The sequence below is a fragment of the Motacilla alba genome, chromosome 5, assembly GCF_015832195.1.
Source record: "Motacilla alba alba isolate MOTALB_02 chromosome 5, Motacilla_alba_V1.0_pri, whole genome shotgun sequence".
Lineage (NCBI taxonomy): Eukaryota > Metazoa > Chordata > Aves > Passeriformes > Motacillidae > Motacilla > Motacilla alba.
Window position 1 is genome coordinate 25,585,136 of NC_052020.1, and position 22,554 is coordinate 25,607,689.

The window sequence follows — 22,554 nt, forward strand, 5'->3', positions numbered from 1 at the left end:
CCATTTGTTGGGAAGACAAGTGTCGTTTCTCCACTGTATCCTGATTTACCAGGTATGAAAAATCAGAGCATTTTGCTCCTTTCTAAGCACTTACATCCATTCAACAACATGTCAGTTGTTTTAAGAAAAGAAAGGCCAAAATAAATCTCTCAGGATCCATCCTTACCTCATTTAGGAACAGATGGGCCTCATAGGACTGCATAAGCCTCTGTCTCCTCTCTTGAGCCTCGGCCTTCAAGGTCTCTACAGAAGTCTCAAGCTCCTTCAGATGCTCTGTAATCTTGCGAGAGGCTGAATGGCCTCCCCTTACCAGTTTCTGTCCTGTACTGATCACTGCTTTGGTCAAAGCATCTCGACTGTTTATCTCATTCTCCAGGTTCTGGAAAGAGTAAAGAGTAAAATAGACCAAAAATTGAAGTTATGGAAATTTTATTCCAGAAAATGTAGTCATGCAATTCCTTTATAAATTTACTTTCTATTCCGAAAGATGGGTCAGAGGTACAAAGTCTGAGTGCATGCTTGAAGTGGAGTGGAGGACTTTTTTGGGGGTGAAGCAGTGATCATAGAAATCAAATTTACCCATGAAGTTTGAACTTTGGTGTATATCTGCCTCAGAGTATGGAGGGAAAAGGTTCTAATCACAAACCCCTTATTTGTAGATTCCACTGAAATATACCCAGTTCCATTCCATTATATAGCATTTCTTGAATTAACACATGTCTAGGGAAGAATGACCAATTTGCCTGCACATTATTATTTATCAGTTACCAGTGGTTTTGTAGAAGATGCATCTTTGCATAGCAGCCATTGTAAACACTGTGGGTGCATGAGTGCCAGGCAGCTAACAGGACAAGGAGAGAAGAAAACCACCTGAAACCAATTCTCAAGGGCTTTACTTGAAATTAATTTTTGAAGACTGGCAGATTTTAAAACTATATGCATCCCTCCATATAGTCTCCCCTGGGTAGGCAAGGCCCACACTGTGGTTTTTCTGTGAGCATACATGCATTCTTTGGCTGACTGTGCCTGAGCACCCTGAGCGCAAACAAGCCCCACAATTTTACCATTGTTCTCTTTAATTTCACAGCTATGAATAAGCAGGTTCAGAGTGAGACTGCAGTGCTCTGTTAATGTAGAAGAGATGCCCTCTATGAGGAGAGAAGCTGCTTTTTCAACTCAAGTGTCAAACTTGGCTGGAAAAAGCTCTGATTCTAATCTTGCCTTTAACTTCCCCCTATTGATTTCAAGATGTTGTTGAAAAGCAACACCATATCTGTTCCAAGCCAAGCAGCTGTTTGAAGGCATAATATATTTGTGTGTAAATGCTGTTTTGCAAGGCAGCTTTTTTTTTTTGCAAGGCAGCTTTTTCCTTTGAAGGTTAATACAGTTCACTCACAATCTCTTTTATGGTAACAAACCAAGGACTGAATTTTGCAAATCTGGCTCATTAGGACAAACAATAGAGGTGGAACTAAAAGTATATTCAATTCTTGATTGTTATGTTAATTCTGACATTTGCTTGCTTGTAAACCAACATTAAAAAGAAAGTGCAGAGGCTGTAGCTAATAACATGTTGAGAGTTAAAAGCTTATATTTTAATCCTGTTTCCAGAAGAATAGTAAGTAAAATGTCAGAGAATTTTATTATGCAGTGATTTTATGGTATATATCTCCCACTCTCACAGTTAGTTGAAAGATTTTGAGACTTAGCCAATTAACAAAAAATAATCATAGCCTAAAGCAGTATCTCCTCTGTTCCTTCAGTTATTTGAAATATTTTCACAGATTAATTCAGCTCAAGCATTCTTTTCTTCTGTGAACTAAATTACTTTCTTACCATGCCAACGAGCTCATAAATTTTAGGAGTAACTGCACTCAAAACTACATTTATAGTATTAATCATGATGAAACAAGCCTTTCATTCTTATTTTACATTCACAATGATTGCACCAGATGCTTGGGCTTTCTCTCTTTCTGAGTGAGTGTATCACACACATTGAAAATTTATAGGATCTCCTGTTTTTCCCAATCCTAATGCAGCTTGCACAGATTTCTTCAAAAGGCATTGACATGGCACTTAAATGGGATGTCATATGCTAATATTAATATTAAAAACCAATAGCTGCTGTAAAACCTTAGCAGGAATATTTTTTCTTCCACCTTGTGTTTGCAAGGAGACTGTCCTCCTTATTAAAGAACTATCAGGAAGGTATTTATTGGTATTTGAGATGACAGTATTCCAGGCACTGCTTTCTCTGATGGCCCATCTGAACCTTGTGAAATATTTCAGCAGTTGTCTTGAAAGCTACCACTGGAGGGAAGGTCAGCTAGCACAATAATTCCCTGTTAACTCCCTCCCATCTGAGCAGAAAAAAATTTTGGGGAAAAGTGCTTTCCTGGGAGTTCATCCTGAGACATCTGAGCAATAAGTTTTCTTGGTTGTACTGAGTTTGAAAGCATTTTGTTAGGACCAAAGAACATATGAAAATATATACAAGTTTGTCAAATCTATTTTGTATTGAAAAGGCCAGGGTTTGAACTCAGTTCACAGAAAGAGCCAATATGTCCACAGAAGGCCTGTGATGTGGTACTTGCACCACTGCAATGATAAGCAGGATTGCATCCTTCATGTTGCCAAGTCATGGACATATCCTTGAAAAAGAAAAGGATAAAAATGATCCCTGGCATCTTGACTCCTGTTAGCCAAAGCAAAGCAGATGAAGTTTGCTAGAGACAAATTAATTCAGTGTTCTCTACTTGATTCTAAAGACTGTGAATGGTTGTCACATGGCACTACCTGGTGCTTTTCTTGTAGACTCTGAATGGTTACCAGGGATTGGCCATAATCCTTGGAGGAAGCCATGGGGAGCTTCTCTCGAACCCAAGCCAACTCCTCGTCAACATCTCGGAAGAACTGGTACTGAAGTCTGCTTGCCTCCAGACTTCCCCGCCTCTCCTGCAGAGGATCACGCAGCCTTTTGTATCTGTAGGTTTTAAAGATAATCCAGTGAGGACTACAGATTGATAAGGAATGAATGCAAAACACTCATTTCAGAATAGTGTAGAGAAGGAAAGAAAAAAGAATATTCAGGGAAGAAAAAACTGGCAGAAGACAGGCCAGGCACTCACACACCTCTGCACTAGTTCATCCACTTTCTCTTCTAGTTCATCAGCAAGGAAATGTTTCTCCTTCTGGAACTGCTGAGCTGTGACCACAAGCTCTTGCAGCCGGTCCCTATGGGCAGCAATGTCTTCCTCCAGTTCCTCTTGTTTCTTCAGATGACTGTTCAATACCACCAGATCATTGTCATTATATGGTGCTTTCAGGTCATTTTCCACACCTTCCAACCATTTCTCTGTGTCCTCTACATTTCGCTGAAAATGAAGACCCTGAGAGCAAGCAAAAAGAAAAAAATAATTTAAACCTTTAGGACAGATAATGTGATGTAGAAATCTCAGTCACTTTCAGTAAAGATTGCACACAAACACGGAGCACCTTCCCACTGGTTAGTGAACTTTTTCCATACACAAAGGTGGTGCAAATGAAGAAGAGAATTCAGTCATGTTGAAAACAAGAACAGATGCATTAAACATCAATAGCCTATCTTACTTGTTTTGGACAAATGCAGATCACAAACATAGCATCTTTAAAAAAAAAAAAAAAAAAGAACATTTAAAGGGAGAGCTCTGTTTTATAACCACAGATTTTCTGGTAGCCCAAGCAAGCACAACTCACAGTCATGAGAATTCATGTGCCTGGAGCTAGAAGAATGAAAAGCAGCTGTAGGTTTCTTTCTCAATGTGCTGGAGAAAAGATGCCCTTGAGACAGATGCAGAGTAGACACATATGAGTAAACACATGTTTCCTCAGTAACTCTTCTGGAATCTGAATCTAAACCAGCAGCAGAAAGCAGAATGAGCCTAGCCTACAAATCCTCTTCCCTCCATAGGGATCTCCAATTATCCTGCCAATTCCATTCAGTCAGCCCACACTTAGTTGATTCTTTGCAGTAATGATCTTGAGGAATCAGGCTGGATTGTATCAAGTGACACACTTGTAGATGAGACAATGTAGCAAGGCAGCTGTGCTGTCTCTGGAAGACACCAAGATCCAGCCACTGGCATCCCTGTAACCGCTGGCATTACCTTGTAAGCGTCCTGCAGTTTGGTCCATTTATCCTGGCAACTTGCTAGCAGCTCCTCCCATAGCTCTTCCATTTCTTGTAGTCTGGACTGAATGGCTTCTGGGGCATAGTGCCTTTCATGGAGCATCTTCTCCCCTTCCTACGTCAGAAGGAACAGGCAACACATTCTTCCTTTGCTGAATGCACCAGAATATATCACTTTTGCCTTCATAATCAAAGTCTACCAGCACTCATATGTAAAGGGCCAGCTGCAACCTTCACCTCCTGACATAATAGATGGAAGGATTGCAGAGACAGAGAAAAACCTTATAAAGACAAAAGGCTTACTGAAATTAGGGCAGAAACTGCCCAGCAAGGGAAGCAAGAGGTGCAGCAAGTGAAAGGTGCTATATCAGGTCAGTAGGTGTTCTAAAGAGCAACTACTAGGACTATTCCCAACAAAGAAGGCAGGGCATCATGAAATAATGTGAAAGAGATTGTGCAAACAAGTCTTTAAAATCAGATAATTTTACTGAGGATTGTAGGTCTACCCTTTAACCCCCTCTTGTTGTGTCTGCAAACAGGGGGATTGAAAAAGAAAAGAAAGGAAAAGAAAAGAAAAGAAAGAAAAGATAAAAGAAAAATGAAAAAAGAAAAGGGGAGGTGTTTCTAAGATGCAGGTGAATCTGGAGAGGGCAATTTCCTTTTAATCCAGTAGTAATCTATTGCAAAATACATCTAGTAAGTACTGTGCTGAAAATAAAATTAATAAACATGTTACAGTCTGTCCTTCCAAACTTATCATCTGATCACAGCTTCTGCCAAATATCTGACAAGTCTTGTCAGGCTTCCTTCGTATCTCGCCTACTAACGTGTCTCTGCAAAGGAAGCACTTGAAATCTCTATCCTTTTTGTGGGATACATCTTATATGTCTTGCTAAGGCTGTACATCCAATCAGATAGCCTCTCTGCTGGAAATAAACAAGGATACCTCTAAAGTGTCATTCACCCAGAGAGATGTCCCTAAAGTCAGTGGATTGAATTTTTTATTGCAGGCCCCCATCTGTTTCTATTGCATGCACAGTGAATATGCACAGCAAGCTCACACTAGATAGTAAGAGACAGAAAGTGAAGAAAGAGATGGACACAGAAAATTCTTGATGGACTAAAAAAATAAGCTTCTCAGTATACTCAGAGACAACATGGACAATGCCAGTGAGAGGACAGTGACTCCCCCTCCCTTGTCTGAGATCACTGTAACTCACACTGCCTGCAGAGTCTTTCATGCCAGTTGCCCACCCTTGCCCAAAACCCCGCTTCTCTCACTGATTTGATGGAGTCCAAACGATTTCTATTGGCCATGATCTCTGCTTGGAAAGCCTGGTGCCTCTGCAGTTTGGTCTGCAGATTGCTTGGATCCTTCCAGCTGTCATCCTGGGCAATGCTATTCTTCTCGTTAATCCAGGCAGCCACCTGTGGGGAGAGAAGAACAGAAGTAAACAAAATCTTCAGTGTTTCTTCAGTTCCTTCAGCTCCAGCTCTTATATGTGTAAAACAGGGAACTGGTAAGTGGGGATCAAAATGAGTTGTCCTTCTGAGGTTCTGCTTCCCTAAGCTCCTCCTGCCCTTCATGAGGTCACCCCTATGTGTTTGTTTACTACCACTGTTGTCTGGAAGGGAGCTGTCTCCATCAGAAAGCCTCCATGCAGTGAGAAAATGCATGGGCACATGCATGCATGGGGGAGCAGCATAGACAATGATCACCCTATTTCTAACCCATTGTCAGAATCTCACAAAAAAAGAACTAATTTTTTTCTTCTTCTTATTTTTTTTTTCCTAGTAGTGGCACATTTCCTTTTATCACATTTATTTCTTCTGCATTTGGCTGTTGTCCAATGTACAGTAGATCGTTCATTTACTACACTAGTCTAGAGGGAAGAATCAAAAAATATCCCTTCATTCTTATCTCATTCCAGGCTCAGTTCCTTGATTTTCCTCACAGTAAATCTGTCTGGGCATTCAGATCTATGCAGCACAGTATGTTTTAAGAAACCAGAATATTATGAATCCTGTGTAATTGTACCTCAAAAGAATTCTTCAGGAACTTCTGCAGAAGCCTTGATTCCTCTAGCAAATGTCTGCGAGCAGCAGCATTCTCCAGCAGTCTCTGTTTTCTGAGATGAAGACAGATGTGTGAGGTAAAAGTCACAGAGTGAATTAGGTAGATAAGGGTTTTCAAATTTCACCTCTAAAACATACATGATCAAATCCTCCATTCCCTAGGAGGGAAATATCCATGATATCCTTGATCTGGGCTGTCAGAGAAGATGCCCAGGACACTGTAGGAAAGATTGTGAGCCGATAGATATGTTTAAACTGCCCACAAGTTCTGTGTGTATCGTATCTGCCTCTAGAAAGATCCATTATTGCCTTTCAGGGTTCAAGAGAACATAAATTCAGCATGTTTCTTATGTGGAAATCCTGCAAATGTGATGGTGTTTGTCATGGATAAACTAAAGCTACACCATCCTTTGTTTTTTTTTTTTTTTTCAAATTTTTGGACCTGCAGCACTTTATTTGTGTTAATGCAGATGTGAGATATTAATAAATCGTATCAAATTAGACAACATTAACAAATCAGTATGTTAACTTGAATCAAAAGGCACCTCCAGTCTCTATTCATAATTTTTATGTAGCTCTTTTCATCTACCACAGCAGTGAATACAACTGCTTTTACTTCAGCACTTGTTTAAGATGAATAATATGCAAATTGCTAGTAGCAATAAAGTAATTCACATGAGAGGGCAAGATCTGATCAGAAAATTTGCAAATGCCCTAATGGATAATTTGAGTGGGGCTTAAAGATCAACCCCATTAGAGCAGAGAAAAGCAGTTGTCTAGGAAATGACCTTTCTTGATGGCATTTAATGATAATGAAGCATTTAATGGCATGGCAGGCCTTCTGTTTGCAGCACTGTCCCTAAGGTCAGGCCAGAATACAGAATTAAAGAGAAATTGCCTTTTTCTGAATCCTGCTCCCCCTCCACTTAATTGCATTTTGGAAGCCTACTAATGAAATACAGCCAATTTGGGGAGACCCCAGAGCGAAGCATGAAGTTGAGCAAATGCAAACCAGCTTATAGTTCTCTTAATTCATTTAAAGATAATGATAACAGGAGGAGGGTCTCATTGCAGAAGAGATTGGTGGCTGGCATGGGAAGGATTTGACTTCACCTCCTCAGAACAGCCTGGCATCTGCTGCTGATATTTTCTGAGTCATAATGCTTGTTCTGTGTTAGCTGCTGAGCAAATGAAGCCATCTCATTGATTTTCTCCATCTGAGCTTCCAGGGCTTTTTCAAACTGTGTGTGTTTCCGCTGCAGGCTCTCCACACTAGACACTGAGTCCTGGAGAGAATTCAACAAAGGGAAGCTGCTTTCAGTCAAAGTTTTTCCATCCAAAATACTGATAATCCAGAAGGTAAATGGCATTTACCCCAGATTTGCAAAGTAGTTGTCAAGAAAATTTATTGTTCCTTGGAATTGATTGGCATTGATCTGACACTTGGGACCTAAATAATGTTCCATGCAAGGTCTGAGGCCATTATTTCTGTGCTGGATGCTTAGCTTCTAGTGCATATTGTTGTGTTGCTTAAAACACATGACTTCTCAGGAATTGAAACATCAGCCCCTAATTTTAAATCAGTCTTAAGACAGATGCCATGTTGAAAGCAAACTTGGGATGCCAAACTGAAATCAGAGTTAAGTGAACAAGTATGTCACAGAAAGAGGTTAAAATTAGAGTCTCAGTTTCAATTCGTGGAATTTGGAAGAGCTCAGATCCATATTCGAATTTGAGGATTGGAGTTTGACATTACAGTTAATCTGCAGAGAAACACTTCTTGTAGTGTTTGTGAATCCCAATATTAATGACTCAGAGTTCTCCTTTCAGCACCCCTCTGCACTTTAATTATAGAAACAGTGGGATCAAAATGTTGTTATCCCAGGAAACTCTGCTTCTCCACTATTCTAGAGGAAGCAATAAGCTCACATCAAATGGGTCAGAAAAAACACTAAACTTCTGTGTGCTTGCATGAGTCATTGGATGGGAAATTACTCACAGAGCATTTTCTACACTTTGCTGCGCTAAATAGGATTGGATGAGTCCTTCTAAGTCTCATATACTGTAATGAAGGGACTGCAAACACACAGAACTCTGAGATGTTTTTGTAGCCCCCACAGAGGCAATTAATTTAGTAGCACTACCTATACAAGGTGTAGGGTGAGCTAAGTGTCAGAATGTATATCCAGCATCCTGAACAGCTTTTGCAGCCCATGCATCAGTCTGCAGTTTCAGTTATCGCAGCATTACTGATACCTGTGGTAGGTAAGTTAAAGCTACACTGGGTATGCCAGCAGTGACAGCAGGGATGACTTGCACACTGCTGGCAAATGTATTTGGGTCAGGTAAGACAAGCCAGGCTAAATGGGGCATTGAACAACCTGGGCTGCTGGGAGGTGTCCCCACCCATGGCAGGGGGGTTGGAAACATGATCTTCCAGGTCCCTTCCAATCCAAACCATACTAGAATTCTATGCTTCTATGCAGTCTCACTTTCCTGCTATACTCAGAGCAGTTGGATTGTTCCATTACTCTTAGGGGTGAGATTCCCATCCTGTGTAGAGTACCAAGGAAAGAAATCTGATCCTAAACCACCAACAGGGCAGAACAGTAACTTCAGAAGGAGAAAGAGCACAGGAAGATTCAGAGCACATCACTGTACAGTCCCCTCTCCTCCAGACTGATGGCAGAGAAAATTGTAGTTTCTCAGAGCACATACCCCTAAGTCCTCGTTAGCTAGGAAGGCCTCTTTGCTGCTGAGCCAGCTCTCAATCTGTTCCACATAGCCATAGAATTTCTGTGTAAGGAAAAAACCCAACAGTCACAAACATGACAATATGCTGAGATGCTGTAAAGCAGAAGCCAACCTGACTTCAGCAGAGTACACTGAAAAAACCAAACTTTCATGGTTATTTCAAAAATTACCATAATAAATGAAAAAGCATTGAAACTACCCATACCATAAGATTAAAGTTCTCATATATGTGATGATTTTAGATGGGATTAGTAGCCCAGTTCTTATTTAAAGGACTTGACATTCTTCATTGTAGAATCTCTGTTTGAGCAGAAATTTTTAAAGTGAGATGACTGCTACAGAGAAGTATTTCTGGAAAACTGCAGCCAAAGTACTTATTTTATAAGGAAAAAAAGCCAGGAAAAATACAGTATTCTGTCCATGCTAATTTTTTTTCTTTTCTTTTTCTTTTTTTTTTTTTTTTTTTTTTTTTTTAAGTACTTGTCTGGCTCCATGTCTTTTTGGGCAGGTCTTAAAATTTAGAAGAATAGTGATATTGTGTCATAAGTATGTGTCTTTTTCCAGATGTATGAGAGTTTGACCAAAATTTGCTAAGTTTTGCAGTCTTTGAAAAACATATTAGCACATATTTCACAGAAATTTCTATGATTTGTAGAGGAAAAATTTCTCAAAGTCCTGTCACCACTGAATGTGCTTGGCCCTCAGCATGCCTTCCAGAAACCAGTGAAATATAGATGAAAAACTGGGTATTATTAGCACATCTTTCATCCTACCATCTCATAAATTTGCTGTTTATATCAAGAAAAACTGCCAGTGGCATGTGTATCCTCTCTTGAATGTCATTTTACTCACCTGTAAGTCTTGTGCCTGAAACAATTTAATATATTGCTCTTTCCATGCCTGGATCAGTTCAGACCAGGCTTGCTGCAGTCTGGAGAGGGACTGGCGAATCTCAGGGGTTGCATAGTGACCAGAATTGACAAGTTCTTTACCATAGTCGCTGAGAGCATTGAATCTTTCTATTCGGGCTTCAATCTCCTCCTAAAATACATTATTAATGTTGATGTCAAGGGTTTATGAAAAGCCAGTTGTTCAGAATACAAGCCTTAAGGGGAAAAGTTTGGGCTGTAACTTTCCAGCACTAATATTTGCATGGAAAATCATTACTCTTTGAGCCATGTTACTGGAAGGGCATAGAATTGCCTAAGAGAGAGTAAATGTAAACAATAAATGACTTTATTAGTCCAGGAACAACTGTTTTCCTACAAATGCAGATTGAGATTTAGTTAGAAACAGATTGGAAAATGCTGAGATATAAATTAACACAATTTCAAACATCCATAATATCATCCCCCAGTCTAAAAGTGGTGCTTTTAAGAAACAGTGCCTAAAACTTTTCCTCTCCTGACAAAGAAGTTTGCATTGGATTTTTATGTTAAAGACATGGTTTTTATCTCATTTTGTCTTGTTAAAATGAAACACATTTAACTTTTGCACATGGTCTAAGGAAGGAATTATATCCTTATACTGAATCCTGAAGGTGAAAGAATAAAAAGCAATTATGATCCCTGAAAACTGAATGTGGAAATTCTAATGTAAGCAATTTGAAAATGAAAATAACTATGGACTGAAATAATATGATGTATTCACTCATAAACTACCTTAAACACTATGGCATGTACTATTAAATTTCTGAAATTAGAACTGCTCCCTTTAGAGTTTTTTGGGATGGTGGCATTGCCCATTCATATCTATAAAATCATAATTAAAATATTTTAAAAATTCATATTAGCTTCTCATGTTCAACTCCAGTCTCTCCAATGGACTTTGGTTTGAGCCACTAACCAGAATAAAAAACCCCTCCTTCTTGCCTTGTCTATAATTTTAGTTTAGTCAGCATAAAAACATAATGCCTGAATTCCTCCTTTTCTCTGTGACTGTCTCCTTAGAGCCATTTGGCCTCCTTGACTAACAGATATTAAAGACTTAGATCTTGCCACCATTTAAATTTGGAGCACACTGCATCAGTGGTTTGTGATATTTCTAATATGACAAAGAATTATTAGCAAAAACATTGTTAAGTGATAGGAGAAAACATTGTTAAAATGGATGACTCTAAAGAAGGAGGTACTTCACATTAAATTCAGGTTTAGAAAATTAATCAGAATCTACGAACTGTGTTAATAATGGGACCCACAAAGCACTGGGTATCGGTAATTATTCTGTGAACAGGATTTTTAGAAGAAGTAATTACAAAAATAATGTAGCACAACAGCTGAAAGAAAACTAGGATTCTTGGGAAAAAGTAAAATATTGACTTTTTTCCTAATGTTAATTAAAATTTCACTCCTTTCAGATAAGAAACCAAAAGGATTAGCCAAAGTAGTCACCAAAACATTAGTAAGGTAATTATTACTGGGATATGAAGTGTTTCAGAACTGAATGTGTAGCACCATTCACTGGTAATTTGCTTTGCTATGTGAAACAAACTGCTGCTTTTATTTTTTTCTGACGTAAATTAAGTTCACATGAAAAAATCTAGCTCGAAGCAAGGATTAACAGGCATTAAGTTCTTTAGCAATATGAATAAGGAGATGAGCAGTGAGCATGATGTGAGACTGAAGCTGTTTTTCACCATCAGGCTTGGACAGCAGTAGAGGTGAGAGCTCGTGGGGCTTCTGAGCCTTTTTGCGAAGGCAGGAGCTGCCAAAGAGCCCATGGGACAGTTTTGTCAGGATGTAGGTGATTTCTAACCCCAGCCTGGTACTGAAAACAGTTTTTTTACCATGTTACTGACAGAGGCATGCTGTGCACACAGAAAGATTCCCAGTATGTGCAACTGGAGCCACAGAAGATACTTGCCTTTCTCTCCTGATGCTCCTCAATCATGCTTTCGGCTTCATTTGCGCTTTTAGGCAGCCCCCCTGCTTCCATCAAAGCTCTGGTGTTCTGGGCCCAGTCTAGTATCTCCTTCATCTCCAAGTTAAATTTCTGCAACTGGTACGAGGCTGCCAGCTTCTCCTTCCTGCCACACAAGGTGCAGTTCAGCATCATCTGACACGGAATTATCTAGTTGCCCCTCCCTCCCCATTTGCAGAGGGAAATATCTTAAGAGAAGCCAAATGAAATTAATTCCCGTTTTCCCTTACAGTTCCTAAGAGTTCCTCATATTAACCAAAACCACAGGAGATGCCCACTGCCTTGGAGACAACACATTTATTAATATTTTTACATCAGTTCATGAGCACAAGAAAGGTAAAAAAGCCTTCATATCTGTTGCTTACAGCAATGATTACAGATCAGGATTACGCCTTTCTTGTTTTGGAAAGATTTGAGAAAAAAAAAAGTCTTCAAGCACTCTCCAAAAATAAGTCTTTCACAAAAGCTTTATGATAGATTTAATTTGATAGTCTGGAGGCATTTTAGTAACATTATTTAATGGGATAAACCACAAAAACATTGTCTTAGTTTTCCCAAAGTCACATCAGTGGAACTTCTTGTGTATCAAGTCACACTTTTCCCAATGTAGGTGTCTTAGCTGCCTATGTAAAATTTTTAAAAATCCTTAAAAACTTTAAAAGACCTCTGGAAAGTAGGGTTTAGATCCCAGGGAGCAGCTTTGTTCCTGCTGAGAGATATTCAAACAACTCTAAATCTTCACCTTTGTTTGGCCTGTCCCTGGAGTCGGAACCAGTTGTTTTTCATCTCCTGTTGCTTCATAGTCAGTTTGTCATTTATGGATGGATTCCTTGTGGAGAGGCGGAAAGATTCCAGTTCCAGTGGCTGGGAAGAGATTTATAGTGGGGTAAATTTATGCCAAATACTTACATTCATTCCTGAGTTTCCTTTCAGGAAAAATAGTTCATTTTAAGACCTCAACTCTCAAAGGCAGGTAATAAAATAACAGTAACAAAATTTACAAAGGGATATATAATATGCAAAAAAATAATACACATGCATTTGTGAGCGAACATTCATGTGCAGGCATTGCTTTGTATGCACGAAAGTTGATTTACAATTTAGAAAACAGTTTTGCAGAATATGAACAAATAGATAGGAAAATGAAGTGCTAATTCTAACTTCTATTAGCAGTCTGATGGATGCTCTTCAACTCAGGTTTAAAGTTGAAAACTTTCTTGCAAAATTCTATCACGTTGATGAAAATGAAGAATTTTAATTATGCAGAACAGAAAATATGCCAGGCTGGTTTTAATCCTTAAAAAAACCCCAGTTATTATATTTTTGTAAAGAAAAAGTTTTCCATATTTTCTATATGAAAGGGCCAACACTGAAAAAATGTGAGAGGTTGTCATTGAATTTCTACTACTGTTCAATAGGATATATTTCTTTTTAGTAAAAAATACACATATAAAGGAGCTTAGACCCATATTTAATGCTCAGTTTAGTAATGATGATGCAAACTGACCAGTTTTTACAAAAGCCAGAGTGGATCGGGCAGGCAATTATAACCTAGAATTTCTGTGTTGGATGTCTGTGTCAGGAAACTATGTGCAGTATGGGGTTTGCATTTAAGTTCTGAACAGAAATAGAGTTGGGATAATATTTGCTAAGATAAATTAGGATTAAGCAGTATAGTATTTTCATGAGAAGAAATTTATGCTGCACTTGCATTGCTGAAAATTCCTGCAAATCAATCTGAAGAGTAACAATGATTTTTGCACCATATTTTCAAGAAAAAAAGTGCAATTTTTTTCAGTATCTTTTGTACTTCTGTACTCATTACCTCCATTTTGGACTTAATAACACTGATTTCTCTCTCCATTTCTTCATGTCTTCGAATCAGGTTTTCCACGCTTTCCACATCTTTTCCATAATCCAGTGCTTGTATCAATACACTCTGGAAAGGGCAGTGGGATGTGAAAATGGTGAAGATGACACCAAACAAAAGGATCTGTATCTTAATTATTTCAAAAAGTCTCCTCCTTCACCTCTTTGCTTTGCCATCTAAAAATTCTCATTGTCTTTTAAAATAGCAATAGAGCACACTGTCTGCTCTCTTTATAGAGATGAAACAAGAATCCACATCTCTTTTGAACACCCATAATCCTGCTTAAGGCGCCTCTGGCCATTCACAGGTAAAACAAAGACAGGCGTGTCTCCTTGGTTTTCTCAGTCTTTCTTTTTTGGTTTTTTTTTGTTTTTCTTCCATATATCAAACCAGAAAAATATTTCCCAATAAATTGTTGCACAGAAATTCAGGTGTGCTATGAAAATATAAAAAATAAAATTTATCCTTGGGATCCTAAGAAATTAAATCCCATAAAATGAAGAAATACATTTTAACTTTGTTATAAAAATATCAAGCCAAAAGTCTTGTAATCTTAAGTAGCATCACTTGCCTACTAACATAAATATAATTACTTGCATTGATGAAATAATTTGTTTTTATATAGCCTTTTTTTCTGTTAATATCAAAATTATAATTCCCGATCAGCATTTTTACCTCCATTTTCTGAAGGAATAAGATTGATAGAGCATTTTTCCATTTAAATTAATCAAAACTGGAAAACTTACCTTCTCAGTAATTCTTTCTGTGATGTCATCTATTTCTCTGATTAAAGCATGAATCTCTAGGGCTCCCTCTAACTTCTTCCTGTATGCATTCAGGTTACCATGAAAACTGTTCCACCTGTAATTGGAAATAATATTTTAGAGATGTATTTCAGAGGTAAGGATTTCCACAACTGGGCTTTGTGATGCTCATATTTAAACAAAACCACAAGTTTTCTGAACTACCTCATGTATTGATCTTCCAATTCTCCGTAATAGGGGGCTCATCACAGGGAAGAAGCATTAGCCTGAGAAGACTATCTGGTGATTTATTCCATGTCTTTAGGAAGGCATGGGGGTTAAAAGCTAAAAAGTACTGATCCAGTTTCCTTAAACTCTCAATAATCTCACAGTTGATACCTTCATGCTTTTGTTTGTTAGCTAGGGGGCTGTGGAGCAGCAAAAGCACAAGGCAATTCACCAGGACAACAGTGTGAATGGATGGAAGTGTCTTCATGAATCTTGTGTGCCAAGCAATGAGAAACAGAGTATTTGACTCCAAGGCTAGAAACGTGACTTTGACACTCCTGGATTAAAAATCCTTCTAAGCTACCTGTTCTGGGCGTTCTGGAAAGACAACTCCAGGGTCTGATATTTGGTAGCTATGATATTAAAGAAGAAAAATGTTCCAATTCCTCCAATTATCTCAGCCAAAGACACCTAATTTTCCCTTCTTTTTTTTTGCTTTACAGGGACCATTTGAAAGCATACTCACTTCTCATTGAGCTGCTTTCGGCGCTCATAGATTGTCTTTGTTTCTTCCTTGTTCTGTCTCTCCAGTTTCATGGCCAGGGCATTGATAGTCCTGATGTGAGCATCGTCCACTGTTGACTCCTATAAAGTGAGAAAAGGAACAAAGGTACATGTTCAAATTGCTTGTGACCCAGTTTTCCCCTGAGATGTGAAAATCAACACAAGCAGCAACAAGAAATGGTTTTACCCCACTAACATTTCAGACACATGGAGTTTGCTTTGCTACAACTGCTGGTGTTACCATGTGCCTGATGATTAGACAGTAAAGGCAAGAAAGAACATTAATGGCTCTAGATGCAACAATGATCTTGGTCTAGGTGAGGGCCCTCAGTCTCTCAGACCCTCATTTCTAAGGCAGCTATTCCAGCAAGGGTTCATTTGGTGAAGAAACACAGATGCAGTTGCTGGTTACAGAGGTGGCTGCTGTTGAAGAGCTGATGTGTGGCAGATTGCTCCTCTCTCAGACAGGTAGTGACTGATGGGCTCCTGCTCCTGGGCCTACTGGCTATTTTACCTAGGTAAGCTCCTGTCCTGGAGCGCCTTCTGTACTGTAGATAACAGGCTCAAAATCCATACAGCCTTGAGAATCCCAGACAACCTATGTCACTGTGTTTTCTTCTAAGGCTAAATCTTCTGGGAGACTTGCTTCCCCTGTACATACCATAGAATGGATAATATTTGCACATTGCCCTTATAATCTAGAGTACAGTAGGATAATTTTTGTTATGCCAATGCTGAACACTGCTCCAAGATTCAGAAACATTCTTTATTTTTCTGGGACAATAAAAATCACAAGTTTAGCAGGGAAACAATCACTGGTGTAAAGAAGAACAGCTGCAAGATGTCAGCACACTGTTAATGTAAGTATTCACTGCATTGTGTTTTGTTTATGCTGCATCCATACCAATATGCATGCTTCCACATGTGCTTTCCTATTATGCACAGCCATAAAGTAAACAAGAGAAACCAGCAGACAGTCAGATATTCTTCAGAAATCCTACAGCCTCCTGTCCTGGGAAATAATAGCAGCACAATGAATAGAAAGTTTGGCAGCCGTCAATGCAGGAGGATTACTCCCTACCCTGATCCCAGATTTTTCAAGTGGGAAAACCCAGAGTGGATGGATGCACACAATGTGCCAGAAGCAACCTCCTTGTGTTTGTATCACCCTAGGAAGCGCTGCATAACTGAGCATCAGCTGTCGGGGCATAACTGCATAACTGTCCCACTTTCTATCTGCAGGAGTCACATTCAGAGTGTCGCAGGAGCAGTGGCTACAAGCTGATACTGTCTAAGGCCAAGAGTTTCAAAAGTGGCACACAAAATCTACCTTAGTTTGTGGAAAAACTTTGCTATTCAGAGGCTTATGCTGGCTGGAACACTGGGTTGTTTCTGCCCTATTAATCATCCTTCTTTTGGCTGGTACAAGCTGTAGAAGAGCCCTTGCTCAATCCCTTAGCTCATAGTCAGCTGGTAGAAACCAGCCATTTACAGCTAGGGAGTAAAATGAATGTCTCTTCAATTTACTAATTCCCTGGTACTGAAGCCAAATAATTTGGCTCTTTATCCAAATCCAGAGTGAATGCACTGTCACGAAATTCTGCTGGGCTCTGGAATAGGGAGCTCAGGGTTTCTCCCTGGTGTCACACTGCTACTTTGCGATGAAGAGGATTGTGCCCTTCTGTTACTAGGCAACAAAAGTAGAAGATGGGAGCTGCCATAACAAGAATCAGCAACAAGATAACAGGCAAATAAAGGATAAAGAATATTAGGAGACTACATTAGAGTAAACATCACTCACAAATTCGTAACGTATCTCTTTCCAGACCTTTCCCTCAATTTCCAGACTGGCAAATCAGCACAGTAATGTTTCCTGTGTGACACACAGACCTCTTAGTCCTCATCCGTGGCAGTTCACATAAACAGAGAGAGCAAGAGGTTGCTGCAAATGCATCCCCTCAATATATGGCCTCACAGCTCTCATGGTGGGAGCTGAACACATGACAAGGAGGCCTCTGTTCCCCAGGTTTGGTGTCTAAGTTGGCACATCTCACTGGGGCAGGAGAGGCAGCTGGCACGACTCAGCACCATGAAAGGGGGACAGAGATCTCAGCTTTGAAAGGTGAAGAGTGCAGGTGTCTTGTCACATGGCTGTTATCCAAAGCTCTGTTTTACTGAATATCTGGTTATTAATGTTATGATTCATGAGTAACCACGTGTTACTCATAACCACGTGTGCTATGTCAACAGAGGCCCCCAGATTTATGTGCTTAATTTGGATGAAGGAGTATGAGAATGAGACTGTTCCTCAGGAGGAGGAAAATGGAGAAATAAAGGATAGAAATAGAGAAAACAGTATTTTTTTTTTACAGGCTTGTTCATGGAAGGTCCAGATCAGTTCTCAGATTCAAACAAGCATGGCTGAAACCACTATTTTTAAATCATTTTTGGGTGGAAATCACTGGGACTTTGCAGACTGCATGAACCAAACAAAATCTGCTCAAAGTCAGGCTCACACAGCGAGTTTTCCAGTCATTTAATGCAGTCTGAAATGTCATGCTGTGTCATGAGTGCCTGACAGCTCTGCCTAGACATCTTCAAAGCAGAAGGCATAATAAGAGAAAATTCTATCTTTTAAAATGAGTTTTGAGGTAGTGATGCTTCCTATCACTTTGGTCTTACACCTCCTCAGAGCACTCCTCAGAACTGTACTTGCTAACTGGACTGAAAAGTTACCAGCTGCTTGCCCTGCAAGACATGAGCATGGAAAACACCTCTTACCCCTGATGTTGCTCCACGGAACTCATTCAGCTTTTTCTTGAGCTGCAGGCAGTGTTCATAGTCATTTCCCACATCACCCACATTAATCATGACCTCCTGGGGAAATAAGCAGCAGACAAATACGTAGGTGAAGAGTACAAGAACACAGTTACTCCCAATGCTTAACCTGATGCAATAAGTTCTGTGATGTGTCCATAAATCACCGACCTACAGCTTCTGAAATAGCCTCTTCTGATCTTTAGATAATTACGAGACTTGGTCCCAACTCCCTTTTCTACTGGCTATGGAAAAAACTTCTGAATGAAAGTGATTCTTCACTCCCACAAAGAGAAACTTTCAGATTTGATATACAGCTACCAAATGTTTCAAGTCTCTTCCATTCTAATCTGCTTTCATTTCTCTGTCTCAGTAGAGACACATGCGATGGCCCCAAATAATCACAAACTCTTCATGTGTACCCTTTACATGAGAAGATGTGCTAATACTACCCAATTGACTCTGGTATGGACAGACTCCATGGAATTTGTTCAGTCATTCCTTTCATATTGTTTGTAGAACATGTCATGATTCTTCCAGACAAAAATCGCTAGGCAAATATCCTGGAAGATGATACATTTATCAGAATGCCATTGCTAAATAGCAAGTCTTTAGTGAGCTGCTTGGGTTATAGAAATACTTGGAATAAATACTTGCCTTCTCCCTGATCCAGGCTTCCACCTGGTCCACCTTCTGGAGAAATTCTAGGAAATCCCGACTGTCTTCCAGCATCTTTCCACGAGCAGCAACAGCTCTTTTCAACTTCTCCCAGTGCTCCTGAAGCATGCGGACTTGGCGACGGATCTCTCCTGATTTTGGGTGGCCTTTTGATACCAGGGCTTCTCCTTTCTTCACATTCAGAAGAGGAAATTAAAAATTAAAGTTGCCACTAATTTTTAATGGGATTACAATGTTGCATGACCTTCCTAGGAGGAGCCTTTTACCTTCCTAACCTGGATTGAACAATCGAGTACTGCTATAAATTCTTATCACCCAAATGATAAAGCCAGCTGGAAAGCTCTTACATCTGGAGTAATCTAGAATCATAGAAAACTGGGATTTGAATATTTCCCTGCCAAGAAAGATGTTCATGGAATGGGAGCACCAAGTACTACAGAAGACTGTGCCCTTTAGCTATATGATTCACCCAGTTCCAACAAGAATATTCACAAATTGGGCATGAAATCCTGTTTGCCTTTTGTAGGAGTAACCTTGTCAGGCAAGGAAGAAGTCAGTATATATTTTCCTATTTAGGCTATAAGGAAAGATGGGAGCTCTCTGAATGGAGCAAATAAAGTATGCCCCTGTTGTAAATAAACAGCATTGCATCTCCATAGCAAAGCAACTGGGTTCTTGTTGATCCAGTAGGATAATTGATGGAGAAGTGAAGACCAAGCTACTCATCCTTTACATTTCATCAATCTGTCTGTCTCTGGATGAGCAATAATTATCTGTAAAAACAGTAACAGAGTGAGAGGGTCACCTTATTAACAGCTGTGATGATTTCCTCATTTGCTAGAATCTCTGCCTCAAAGACCTGATGTTTCTGCAGCAGCTTCATCTTGTCCTGCAGATTGCTGGGGTCTTGTATGGAGGGATCCTCCAGCTTCTGCATGCGCTCACTGATCCAATCTTCTGCCTGCAGAATTGAGAGGCACCCGAGTTAGCACAGCAACTGCCTGGGATCCTGGGCCTCCTCCCAGGATATGTCTCCATTATTTCCAAGTGTCTGTACCTGGGCTGGATAGATTGAGTGCAAGCTGACAGCTGAGGTGGATCTCCAGTTTCTGAACTCATTTTATCTTGTTAAAATCAGGTAGGAATGAAATGAATTTTTATCTGACCACAGGAGTAATGAAAAATTCCTTGAATACCTCAGATTTTATCACAAGGCATTAACAGATTATACAGTCTTTTAGATTATGCAGAGAGAATCTTTGAGCCTCAGCATGGTATATATTTAAAATGAGATTATGACAACTGATTCTGGGGGTTTAGGGCTCTGAGTTTCATCTGATATCTCTGCTATTGACCTACTTGCAAACTGGGTAAAGATTCTTTAGAATTCAGTGCCTCGCCTATAAAACAGCACTAACATTTCCTCATGTCAGGGATGTTGTGAGACCTAAATGGAAAATGCAACCCAAATAAAGATTTGCAGACAGGGCCCAGGCACTAGTCAGATTATTTGAAAGGAAATACAACTGTATTTGTTTTTATACTTCATAAAATTCAAAATGGTCTGGTCAGGAATATCAGATTCAGAAAAGCAGGTGATTTATGAGAGGTAACAAAGCAAAAGTTATGTGTTTCTCTTAGAAAATTATTTTTAAGGGCATTTTTAAGTATGCAGCATAAAATGAAGAATAGGATAACAAGTTTTCCACAATTTTCTTGAAGTTCTGCTGAACTTTAGCCCTTAGCATTGAAGGAAATTTTTTCTATCTATCAAAACACTGGGAACTGAACACTTGACATAATATTGTAACTGATCCTGTTGTCCTCAGAGCACTGAAGTAATGTAATGTTTTGACAACACAAGAGCTGCAAATTGAAGGGCAGCTTTATTAGCTTCAAAATATCTTGTCCGTCCTTGTGGAACTGTGCACTATGTGCACACAAGACTTGTCAGCTGAAGGATTTTCTCTGTTAATTAATGATTTGAAATGTTGTTTCAGCTGCTGAGATTCCATAAACAATAGCAGAAATAGCTCTCACTAGCAGCATGCTCTCTGGAAATTGTTTCCCTCCAAAGCCCAGTTAGAGACTCAAACAGGCCGTGTCAAACTTGCCCAGGGCTACACATCGCCATGTGCTGCTTGCATTTCCAGCACCCTCCTCGATGGCCTTTTCCCATTCCCAGCCACACACTCATGCTTCAGTGTCACTTCAGTGACTCTTCATTTGAATGGAGGCTCATCAATGCAGTTGGAATGAGAAACAAACCAATCCTCAGGATATAAAGTGACTTTATGGTCGATTTCTCTCCTACGTTTTAATTAAAAGCAGTGGCTTTAATGACAGACTGAACATCTGCTCTCTTAGTGCCTTGGTTTATTTAAGCTTGTTTAAGATGGCTCTAGAGGGTGAGGGATCGTTCTCCTGGCCTCGTGCCCACGTTCAGATGTGAAGCAAAGCTGATCTGTTTTCCCAAGATCTTTCTATGGAAAGATTTAAGGGTTGTCTGGACGGCCATTTTCACTTAATTGAAGACAACAGACAAACTGGTGTTATGCTCAGTACAGACACAAGACCAGACATTTCTATGGGAGTCATAAAAAATCTGGGCACTACCAGTTTAGAATCTGACTCTTTCAAAACATCAGTTACTGCAACCTCACGAGTACAAACTGTAAATTACACTGATTTTTTAATGACAGAAGTATGCAAAGCATATAAAGGGATGCGCCTGCTCCAGACATCTAGAGATAACAACTAATTCTCTCTCTCATTCCCCTGAGATAAAGATGTGAATGGTCTTTTTATTCTTATCTACAGAATGAAAGGGAAAGGAAGTACTACTAATATAATGAGCAAGTTTCAAAGTCAGCATTAAAACACAGAGCCAGCTTTAGAATCAAAACTTTTAACTTCATAATATTCCCTCTGCAATAAATTAAATACACATATTTCTAAGTAGCAACTTGCTCATTTGCCTTCCAGATTAGCACTGAGCTATAGACTTTTTGGCAGTAGGGTGTAGTCTGTAAGTCTGTCTCACTTCTAGTGAGAGAAAAGCACCAATTTCTACTGTAGTAGGGTGAGTTTTACTTTGTAAACTGCAGGTGATCTCTTATTGTGGTTCGTTGCACTAATGTGTGTAGTTCTCTATGTCATTGCTTCTAGAGAGTAACTAAAAGAATTTTAATGATGACAGTGATCACTAATTTCTGCTGACACAAAAAATTCTGTTTGATCAATAGAAATTACTTAACATGTTTGCAGGACAGAGAGTTTTCAGGGGAGTGGGACCTGAGCTATGGGTCTTGTTCTCTTAATAAGAATAAGCAATGACCTCATTGATTTCACAGCCAAACTCAAAACTCATCTCCGAATTTAACATTCCTGTGGGGACCATACTCACATATGAACTTGTACACACCCAGAATAGAATTAAAATTAAATTAAACATTCCATTCTATCCAACAAAGAGAAAGAAAGAGATTACTGATTTGAGTAAGATTTTTTTAAAGATTTTTGTTTTGTAATTCCTTGGAGACATTCATGTTCTACAACAGTAGGCAATGATTCTAGGTTGGTGAGGTAAATTAGCAGGTAACCTGAGAGCAAAAACTCCCCAAAGAACTCCTGGTTGAATTTATGTGGAGAAAGTGGATGAGAATAGGGAAGTGTTCTTCTATGCAGGGCCAAATCTCGTGCTCTTAGTGTGTGATTCAAGAATGAAGGGGGACCCC

General features: G+C 39.4%; 1 protein-coding gene across 1 annotated transcript in view; it reads right to left on the reverse strand.

Annotated features, from left to right (window-relative positions):
* The window catches only part of SPTBN5 (spectrin beta, non-erythrocytic 5), a 91,036-nt gene that overhangs the window by 14,162 nt on the left and 54,320 nt on the right, over positions 1 to 22,554 (reverse strand). Inside the window, 17 exon segments of the mRNA XM_038139264.1 lie at positions 167 to 379; positions 2,797 to 2,983; positions 3,133 to 3,389; positions 4,146 to 4,283; positions 5,450 to 5,596; positions 6,207 to 6,297; positions 7,358 to 7,530; positions 8,963 to 9,040; positions 9,851 to 10,039; positions 11,861 to 12,023; positions 12,660 to 12,781; positions 13,743 to 13,856; positions 14,534 to 14,648; positions 15,285 to 15,403; positions 18,104 to 18,199; positions 18,797 to 18,988; positions 19,623 to 19,778. Coding sequence (XP_037995192.1) covers positions 167 to 379; positions 2,797 to 2,983; positions 3,133 to 3,389; positions 4,146 to 4,283; positions 5,450 to 5,596; positions 6,207 to 6,297; positions 7,358 to 7,530; positions 8,963 to 9,040; positions 9,851 to 10,039; positions 11,861 to 12,023; positions 12,660 to 12,781; positions 13,743 to 13,856; positions 14,534 to 14,648; positions 15,285 to 15,403; positions 18,104 to 18,199; positions 18,797 to 18,988; positions 19,623 to 19,778 — 2,550 coding nt within the window.